The 10,732-nt window shown below is 44.7% G+C and overlaps 1 protein-coding gene across 11 annotated transcripts in view; it reads left to right on the top strand.

Annotated features, from left to right (window-relative positions):
- The first annotated feature begins 304 nt into the window (after nt 1-304).
- DGUOK (deoxyguanosine kinase) overlaps nt 305-10,732 on the top strand; it is a 36,576-nt gene continuing 26,148 nt past the window's right edge. For all 11 annotated transcript variants that reach the window (XR_014841639.1, XR_014841635.1, XR_014841636.1 and 8 more), the window contains exon 1: nt 305-511. Coding sequence is in view for 1 of the 11 variants with exons in the window: in XM_003125003.5 (XP_003125051.2) it covers nt 370-511 (142 nt within the window). In the remaining 10 variants the exon portion in view is untranslated. The remainder of the gene's footprint in view (nt 512-10,732) is intronic.

Below are 10,732 nucleotides of genomic sequence, written 5' to 3'. Positions count from 1 at the left end.
TGTCTTCAGTTGTGAAATTTATGTTACAGTGATACAAAAAGGCAAAGGCGCTGAGACCGTTAATTTATGTCTCTTTTTAAGTGCTATTTGTCCAGTGAACAAAAAAGAAGGTGCAAATCCTACAGCAGCACCTCTCATCAGCAATCTTCCCCGTTGCCTACATCAGGCGTCTTCCTTTTCGTTACACCCTCCCACGAACATCGCGAGAACAGAGCTTCCCTTTGGCCCCTCCCCTCCAGTCCTCTCAACCCCACCCACTTCCTGCCTGGCGATCGCCTGACGTAGAAGGCGCGCCGGAGTGCGTGTACTGCGCTACCGGGGGCGGAACGGCTCTCGGCGGAAGTGATCGCTGCGTGAATCGTGGGTGTGATGACCGCGCTTCGGCTCTATCTAAGGCTGCTGCGATCATCCTCCAAATCCATGGCTCAGAGCCCAGTCAAGGGCGGGCCCCCCTCCAGGGGTCTGCACGCGGGGCGCGGGCCCCGAAGGCTCTCCATCGAAGGCAACATTGGTAAGGGCCAGAAAGTAGCTGCCAAGCCTCGGCCTCCGCAGAGCAGGTGCTTGAGAGGCTGCAAAAGGGAGCTGGGCTTGCAACCCCCTCCCTCCCCGACTGATGTGGCCGGACTGAGCTGCCAGGCCTTTTCCCCTTAAGTGCACTCTGGGCCTTTGACTCTGATTTTTCAGGCGTCAAGCCTCAGTTCTCTCCCACAGAGACACGTTTATTGGGGCATAGAAGCCACGCAGTCCACAGATAGGACAAGAGTTAGCTTGTTTTGATAGAACAAAATAGAAATAAGGAGCAGGGTGCAAGTTCTTTTTTTTCCCCTAAGATAAGGTTGCTAGGAGTTCCCGTTGTGGCTCAGTTGTTAAGGAATCCGACTTGGAACCATGAGGTTGCGGGTTCAATCCCTGGCCTCGCTCAGTGGGTTGGGGATCCGGCGTTTCCATAAGCTGTGGTGTAGGTCGAAGACGCGGCTCGTATCCCGCGTTGCTGTGGCTCTGGTGTAGGCCGGCCGCTACCGCTCCGATTAGACCCCTAGCCTGGGAAACTCCGTATGCTGCAGGTGCGGCCCTAGAAAAGGCAAAAAAAAAAAAAAAAAAAGACAAATAATAATAATAGTAATAATAAGATTGCCAGATTTAGGGGAGAAAAAAAGAATGCCCATTGAAAATAGTGTTTCAGATAACGAATAATGTTTTAGTATGTGTCCCATGCAATATTTGGGACATACACTTAAAAAAAAAAGAAAAGAAAAACTAAAATACAGATTTAACTGGGTGTCCTTATTTCACCTGGCAATCCAGTGAGAGACCCACTGGATCTTAAATAAAATGAAAGCAAAGCATTTCAATATAATGTTACTAAATTCTAACTTAAGACTTTTACCTATTAAGCTGCTAAGCCCTGAAAAGGGATTAGCAAGTGTAAAGTATTGAAGACATTCTAGCAGCATACTGAAAATTTCTCATTTTATGCATTCAAGAAATAGCCCTGTGAGCAATTTCTACAATCCCACAGTGGTTTTGTCCCTGAGGACACAGCAGTGAACAGAACAAATAAAAATCTCTGCTCTCAGGGAGCTCTAGTAGAGAGAGAGAGAGACAGTAAACAACATAAATTAAACAAAGTAAACAGTATATTGGTTATGAGCATGATAGAGGAAATTCAGGGATCAGGGATTGAGGGAAGTTGCAATTTTAAATTGAGTAATCAGGCCTCACTGAGAAGGTGACATTTAAGCAAAAACCCAAGGAAGGTGAGGGTTAGAAGAATCTTCCAGGCAGAGTGAGAACCTAGTGCACAGGCCCCCTAGATGGGAAGTTCAGAGAGGAAAGCTGCTGTGGCTGGAATGGAGTGGGCAGTGGGGAGTGTGGGGATGATGAGGTCAGAAGGTAAACTAGCCACCCCTTGCCTAGGCCTTGTAGTCCATCATGGATTTTTATTCTAATTGTGAAGGGAAACAATTGGAAGGTTTGAGCAGTCAAGTGACATGATGATTGACTTAGATTTTAAAAAGATCACTCTGTGTTGAAAATAGAAGGTGTCAGGAAGTTGTTGCAATGATGAGTTATGGTATGTTGGAACAGGGCAGTAACAGTGGAGGTGGTGAGAAGTGATTAGATTCTAGTTACATTGAAAATAGGGCCCACTGGATTTGGTAACAGAAAGATGAGGAATATAAGATAAAGAGAGGTTAGTAATGTCTAATCATTTCAGCCTCAGCCCCTTGAAAGGAGGATTTCTGGAGTTCCCTTGTGGTACCTCAGATTAAGGACCTGGTGGTGTCCCTGCTATGGCTAGGGTTGCTGCTGTGGCATGGGTTTGATCCCTGGCCTTGGGAGCTTCCACATGGTGCAGGTGCAGCCAAAAAAAAAAAAAAAAAAAAAAAAAGATCCAATTTTCTTAGATGGAGAAGAGTGAGAAGAACAGCCTGGGGGCAGAGGGTCATTTCCAGTTTTTGGTTTTAGGCCGTGTTAGGTTTTTGTATGCTTATTAAATATCTAAATAGGAATGTTGAATAGCCCATTGGATATCTGAGTCCAGAATTGAGAGTCTCCCTGGACTCTAGTTATACATGTACACAGTATTGAAAGCCAGGAACCTATGTGTGTTGATGGGCATGCAAATGTTACAGAAATTGAGGTGATGGGAAGGAACCAGCAAAAGAGACTGAGAAGGAATGACCACTGAGACAGGAGAAAAGCCAACTTTTTCGAAAGACAACCCTTTGGACGTTTTCCTGGAAAGGGGGGCCATGGAGTGGTGGCTGAAATAGGGTTGGAGAGGGATGTTTTAATTTTTTTTCTTTCTGTAAGAGGAATTAGATCATATTTATAAGCTGGTAGAGAGGGAGAGAACTGGTGAAACAGCAGAGAGGATAGAATTGCCAGAGTGATTTTAGTAAGCCAGAAGGAATGGAATCCCTTGCCCAAGCGGAGAGAGGCTGGCTTTAGCTGGGGGCACTGTTCATCTCTAGTACCAGGGAGAATGGCAGCAGAAATGATTCCTGACTCAAGTAGCTGCAGAGGGAACTTGGGGAAGGTCCTCTGATTGTGTCTATATTCTCAGTGAATTAGGAGGAAAGAGCAGCTTGGAGTGAGTGTGAGGAGAGGGGAAAGACATGAAATAGTCTTGTGAGTAGGGGGAGAAATGTAGAATTGCTGGGTGGTGTTAAGGACCCACTTGAACTTGGTGGGCTTGCATGTAAAGTGAGACCAGTCACCCCAGCTGTGTGCTTTTCTCCAGCCAAATTGGAGACACTGAAAGCCATGAGAAGTGCTCCCTGCCTGATGGTGTTATTTAAAGATGTTCTGTCCTGTATTTTGGGAAACACGCCCGTAAAGAAAACTCTCCTCAGAGCCCACTGAGATAACAGAGTCCTTTACAAAATAAGTCCTTTGGAGAGGGCATCAAGTGAGGTGTGAGCAGCCTCTCCCAACTGTCCTGACCTTTGCTTCTTAACCTTTCCAGATTTCTACACTTCTTCCCTGTTTTCTCATGCAGCTGGGGGCTCTCCGTGTGCCTACCACGGAGGTGGGCTCAGATGTGATACAGCCTCTCTCCTTTAAGGAAGTCACAACTAAGTGAGAAGAACAGGCTTCTAAACATGATTTCTGCACCATGTGTTGAGTGCTATGTTTGGACATGGAAACTCAGAATCTCTGGGGGTAGGAATTCCTACCCCAGAGGAAAGAGTATTCCAAGCACAGGAAGTAACAGTTGCCAACGAGGAGTCTGAAGAAACATGCGGTTTTAATATCAGGCTTTTGCGCCTGGAGTTTAAAGGCCCTTTGAGAGGATGGCAGAACAAGAGGTTAGAAGGGTAGGGTTTGCCAGATGTTGAACAGCCAGGAGTTTCTCATGTAGGCTCTGGGAGGCTACTGAAGATTTAAAGCCAGTATGTGCCATCGGCAGATTAATTTTTTAAAGGAAATCGGCTAGAATGAATGAATAGAAAGAAAGCTCCATGGGGAGTTCCCTGGTGGCTGAGTGGTTGTCACTGCTGTGGTGGCTCAGTTTAGATCCCTGGCCAGAAGCTTTTGCATGTCATGGGCGCAGCCCAAAAATAAAAATATAGGAAGCTCAATAAAGCAGGCACCTTCTTCGTATGTCTTGTTTGCTGCAATACCCATAGTGCCTTGCACCCAGTTTGTTGAATGAATGAACAGGAACAGAGTTTGGAGTAGATAGACTAGGTTCGTGGCTATTGTCACCAGAGGGAGGGAAGATGCAGGTCTGAACAGAGAGCATGGCGGGACAGAGATGACATGGTTTGAGAGAGATTTTGGAATTGGGATTGACAGGATTTGGTGGCCACTTGGAGGTGAGGGATAAGGAGGTTTATTTTGGACCCCAACTCTGAAAACTGAGCATGGGAATAAAAGAAGAGGAGGTCTTGGAAGGTGAGAGTGATATGTTTTGTAAGAGGTGCCTCTGAGACGGTTGGATGTTTTGAAGTAGATTAGAATAAGTGCATGCGGTGGAGAGAGATTGGAGCTGAGACCTCAGATACAAAGTTGCTGACTTGTAGGGGTAGTTGAAGTCTCGGAAGAGAACGTGTTTGCCCAAGCAGTGTGTGATGAATGAGAAGTGGACTGGGGGACCTTAGTCTGGCTCTTTCTCATCTCCTATTACACCCTGATGACTCTCCCCGGACAGAATGGGTCACTGCCTCCTGTTTGTACCCACATAACATTGTGTACCCACAGCTGCTGCAGCATTTGAGTTCTGTTGAGATAGTCTGTACCTTCAGTACCTCCCCTGGGTGAGCTACTTTGTGTCACCAGCACCTCACCCAGGCTGGGCCCATTGTACTCCTTCCTTGTTTACCAGATGCTTGAATCCTGTGCTGTGATATCCTTGTGGAAGTTAGTCATTGGCATCCACAGAGGAAAATACATTAAACTGCTTTTCCAGTCAAGTCAAATAGTTACCTTGTTCTCTAACCATAGGTGGCATTCCACACCCCACCCCCCCATCAGAGTATCCTTTCAGGAAACCTGAACAGGGGAAGGTGAACCCCTGTCCCAGCTGGTTAGATTGTTTAGAGGGGCTTTTCTTGTAGTCCTGTTGCTCTAAATCTTGTTGATTTGATTCTGTGGCTGTAGACAGCAGCATGTAAAGAAAATGGCTGGGTGAATTAGCAACTAATGGCATCAAACATGAGTTATGAAGCCATATGTCATGTATGATTGAAAGTCAAAAGCTTGGAACCTAGAGTCCCTTGAAATCTAAAAAATAAAACCCTTATCTTATCTTTTAAGTATATTCATTACTAAAGTGTATTATCACCTTCCAAAGCCAGTTATTTTATGATTACAAATCTAAATTGGAGAAAGGATCGCTTTATGAAATATTGTCAGTGAGTCATCCTGGACTATTCACACTTTGTTTTTTTTTTTTTCCCTTCACTTTGATTTTCCAAGACCCAGTTCGAAAGAAGAAACCTCAGTTTTGCTATCTAGAGAGTTTGTACGTAAAGCTGTGGAAATCTTCCTGGTTACGTTCCTTCAGCATTCAAGACTAGTGACTTAACATCACTAGTGTGCTTCTTTTACTCTCACTAAGTATAAACAATTGAGCAAGAATACCAGTGGAAAAAAGATCTTCTTATTTTAAACATTGTATCTAATCTAACATACAGTGTTTGGAATAATTGGATTCTCTGTGTCTGTGATTCACCTCATTCTATCAGTCCATCTCCACCTGAGCACCTGATACTCAAGATGCAAAGGAAAAAAGGTTAGTCACTGTCTTCAAAGAGCGAGCTCCCAATCTAGCTGGAGAGAGTGATCAGTCAACAAATAATTACAGTATGACGCCTCGGTAAACCAGAGCAGGCAGTAATTAACTCTGCCCAGGGCTATTGTGGAGCTGGACTGAGTTCAAGGAGACTTCACTGGGAAGGCAACAGTGAAAGGATGAATCAACTGGTGGGCAGAGTTGGGGAGTTCATTCTAGATCAGCGAGGGTCTCATGCTAAATGCAGAAAGTTTGACTTGTACTCTGAAAGCTGTAAGGAACTTTTTTTTCAGTTTCTTTCTTTTTTTTTTTTTTTTTTTTTTCCTTTCGGCTCTACCACAGCAAGTGGAAGTTCCCACACCAGGGATTGAACCTTTGCCACAGCAGTTCTCCAAGCTGCTACAGTGACAATGCCAGATCCTTAACCTGCTGTGTCATAAGGGAACTTCAAGATAGGCAGTTTTATATTTGTTGTTTTTGTTTGCTCTTTGGTAAAGGGTTTAGAATTGGATTTTTTCCCCCATCTCATTCAGAAGAATAAAATGCCTGGAGATGATGGTATATTTAAGAGGGTCCCATGAGCTGTAAGCATATTAAATTTAAAATAATATATTTTGAGTGTTACATCAGATACTATCGTACTGCTAGGTTTTAGTATAATGTAGCTATAGCAGGCATCATGGTTTATAGAAAAATTTGTGGAAGGAAAGAAAAAAACATGATTTGGGAAAGGATGAACATTAACAATAGAACCCTTTGGTCCCGCTTGTGGAATGACAATCCTGGTGCTAATAGAAATCAGCATGTTGATGTAATGTACTCAAAGAAAACACCTCCCACCCTTTTTCAAGTCATGGCAGACATAATGAAGTACAGTGGTAGCCAAGGCCCTAGGGAAGGTTTAATGCTGCTTATGAGATCTGATACCTCTCACATTTCATGATATTAAAAAGTACATTGAAAGGGAACAGTTAAGCCGGAATCTAACTGAATTTAAACAAGCCTGAGATGAGGCTGTCATACTAGGCTGGTGCTCTGTGTAGAGACCCAACAAAGGGAGGCATTTGTCCGTCTGCCCAGTGTTGCCTGAAGAGAGGCCTTTGATGGACACAGATGTTCTGGTCACTAGGAGGAGGCCAGTGTAGCAGTGGAGAAACAGACAACACCATTTTTATGAAACCCCGGGGAATACTTTAAAACATTTTGTCTTTTTTTTTTTTTTTTAAACATTTTGTATTAAAACAAAACAAAACAAAACAGGAGTTCCTGTGGTGGTTCAGTGGGTTAAGAACCTGACTTGTATCCATGAAGATACAAGCTCGATTCCTGGCCTTGCTCAGTGGGTTAAGGATCCGGCGTTGTCATGAGCTGTGGTGTAGGTCACAGACTCGGCTCGGGTCCCACAGCAGCTGCAGCTCTGATTTGACCCCTAGCCTGGAAACTTCCATATGCCACAGGTGTGGCTGTTAAAGCAAAAAACAAAACAAAACAAAAACAAAACCTTCTTAAAGGAAAGAAACAATTACAGTCAGGTATCATAGCCTTAAAAAAAGTTCTATTGTGCTTAATTTTAATATAAATATAGAATTTTGAATTATTTTTTAAAACAATTGTTCCCTATCTGTGGGTGGTGCCTGGCACAGCCGGGTTCTCTTGGAATGTGGTTTAAGAAATGCAGTCCTATTGTGAACTACCCAGGCTCTCCTCGCCCTACAGCAGCATGGATGGCAAAGCTCCTTGGACCGTCCACCACCATTTACTGTCGTTCTTGGCTGAAGCTGGCTGCTCATTACTAAACTGGCTTTCTAGACGCTTTGGAATGAGGAGTGGTATGCGAGGTGGGGGTGTTGCTCTGGTGTGATTGTTCCAGTAATTGGAGCAATATATTTCCCATTATATCTAATTTGTTGGCATTCTGGGTTTTGTGTCTTTAAATGGCATGAGTCAGTTTCTCAGAGTCCTGACTGCCCTTAGATGAACTAATAGTTTCTGATCTCAGAGGTGAAGTTGGCACTCCCTAACCCTCAGGGCCCTTTCTTTCCGTCTGCAATCATTCCTTAGGTAGTTGTTTTTAACTTTCTAAAAATTTAGGTAATTCTCACATTCCATGCTACCCATCTAACTAATCAGTTACCTTCATCTTTTCGTATTAATTTAAGTAGTTTTTCAGCTGATAGGCAGAGACCATGTTTTAGGCTTAATCAACAGCCTACCATCTAAATATTGACTCTGTCAAATATTTTATTGACTGATTGATTGTCTTTTTAGGGCCATACCTGTGGCATATGGAAGTTCCAGGCTAGGGGTCGAATTGGAGCTGTAGCTGCCAGCCTTCACCACAGCCACAGCCACAGCAACACCAGATCAGAACCGTGTCTGTGACCTACACCACAGCTCATGGCAACGGCAGATCGCTTAACGTGCTGAGTGAGGCCAGAGATCAAACCCATGTCCTCCTGGATGCTAGTCAGGTTCGTTACCGCTGAGCCACAACTGGAGCACCCCTACCGAATGTTTTAAATGAAGGGCTACTCAGGGCAGACAGGTAGACAGGTATCTGATAATACACAAACTCAACCAATCTTTAATTAATTCTGGAGACTCTGTTGGTAACTCCATGACAAGCCCAGAGGGCCTTATTTAGTAGTCTGGGGTGTGGTTTTGGAACTTTTTTTTTTTTTTTTTTTTTTGTCTTTTGTCTTTTTAGGGCCGCACCTGCGGCATATGGAGGTTCCCAGGCTAGGGGTCTAATCGGAGCTGTAGCCGCTGGCCACAGCCACAGCCACAGCAGCGGGGGATCTGAGCCTCGTCTGCAACCTACACCACAGCTCACAGCAACACTGGATCCCCAACCCATTGAGTGAGGCCAGGGATCAAACCCGCACCTCATGGTTCCTAGTCAGATTCGTTTCCACTGCGCCATGATGGGAACTTCCGGAATTTGTATTTTTAAAAAGCCACCTCTGTCGACTGTGATCAGATGGCAGTGCAGCTGTGGCAGTCTCAAATACACATCTGCCTCAGGATCACTGGGGCATCCTTTAAATATGTGGGTTCCTGGGACCAACCTCAGAGATTCAGATCCTGTTAGGAAACCAACACTGAGACCCATGAAACAATCCAAACAGTTAACTGCTAACCCTATCAGAGGCAGTTAATAAATATTTCTTGTTTGATTCAACTGCCTGTCGTGGTAGGAATTGGGTGTGAGCTAGAGACATCCTGTACTTGGTGGAAGAGGTGGGCTTTAGGCTTGGTAGGGGAAGGGATTTAGACATAGACCGAGTAGAACAGGGAAAGATGTTTAGTCACTGAAGTGTGGGAGGGAGGAGCAGAGGCTGAGCACATGTGCAAAGGCACACATGAGTTGGCTGGAGGTGGGACTGAGAGATGAGTGTGACTGTACAAAAGGCACAGGTTTATGTGTTTGTTCTTAACTCTGTTCAGGGAACAGTTGGAGTGGTAGGTAATAAATGTCACATACTGGATGTGTGGGCTCTTCTGCTGAAGACATCTCTTTACTCCTGATCAGTAACCATGAATAGCTGATAGAATTGACTGGAAGGGTGCCTCCGCTTCCTTCTCTTGGTTCCATTTGGGTTCCTCCTAAGGGTAGAACTTACTTGAGAAAGATTATCCCCGATGGGGGAGATTGCACTCCAAACACACTGTTAAGGTTCATTTTTGGTTTTTAACAAATGTGGGTTTCCTAGGGAACTGGAATTAATAGTGTCTTATATGTTTTATTCATTCAGCCAGGTTTTTAGTCTGGGCTTTGCTTCCTGCTCTGGAGGAGCCCCATCTTCTACCTAGAGCAACAGAATTATAGTAGCAGTGATAGAGGCTTACCTGTAATGCCTGACCAACCACAAAGGAGCTGATCCAGTCTAGAGGTGTCAGAGTCCTGAAAGGCTTCACACAGGAGGTACATCTGAGCAAAATCTTGAAGACTGAGCAGAGGTTGGTCAGAGGAGGAGAGAAGGAGCTTCAGGAACTGGGAAAGCACATGCCAAGGCACTTTTGCTGCAGGCAGTCTGGCGTGATTAGAGTTACAAGGAGTTTGATCCAGTGGGAGCTCAGAATGCCTGAAGGAAGCTAAGACAGAGAGGTCTACGCAGGGGCAGAATTTCACTGTGTCTTATAGACCATGCTAAAAGGTTTGAATTTTGTCCTGAAGGCAGTAGGGAGCTGCCAAAGTATTTTAGGCAGTACTGTTTTGTGTTCACTATAGCTGCATTATGAATGATGGATTGAAAAGGGCAAGGCCAGAGTTAGGCAAGAAATGAGAGCCTCATAGGAAAAAAAAAAAAAAAAAAAGAACGGATGGGAGTTCCCTTTATGGTGCAGCGAGAAGGAATCCAACTAGTATCCATGAGGATACGGGTTCAATCCCTGGCCTCACTCAGTGGGTCAGGGATCTGCCGTTGCCGTGAGCTGTGGTGTAGGTTGTAGATGTGGCTCAGATCTGGTGGTGGTGTTGCTGTGGTGTAGGCAGGCAGCTGTAGCTCCAATTCGACCCCTCGCTTGGGAACCTCCATATGCTGCAGGTGAGGCCCTAAAAAGACAAAAAATAATAATAATAATGTATATATATGTATGACTGGGTCACTTTGCTGTACAGCAGAAATTGATAGAACAATATAAATCAACTATAATAGACTTTTTTAAAAAATAAGAAAGAAATGAGAGCCTGGTCTTGAGTAAGAGGTGGAAATAGAGGGAAAAGGACAGATGGGGGAAGTTTATTTTTTGTCTTTTTAGGGCCGACCCACGACATATGGAGGTTCCCAGGCTAGAGGTTGAATCAGAGCTGTAGCTGCTGGCCTACACCACAGCCACAGCGGTGCCAGATCCGAGCCTCATCTGCAACCTGGATCCTTAACCCACCAAGCAAAGCCGGGATGGAACCTGTGTCCTCATGGATACTAGTCAGATTCATTGCTACTGAGCCACGATGGGAACTCCCAGATAGGGAAAGTTTAGAAGGCA

Source organism: Sus scrofa, chromosome 3, assembly GCF_054392235.1.
Source record: "Sus scrofa isolate SSC_HxYL_T2T_F1_AM1 chromosome 3, Sscrofa_HxYL_maternal_Yorkshire_Landrace_v2.0, whole genome shotgun sequence".
In the NCBI taxonomy this organism is placed as follows: domain Eukaryota; kingdom Metazoa; phylum Chordata; class Mammalia; order Artiodactyla; family Suidae; genus Sus; species Sus scrofa.
The sequence above is the reverse complement of the archived record's forward strand: the minus strand, read 5'-3'. Positions and strand labels throughout refer to the sequence as shown.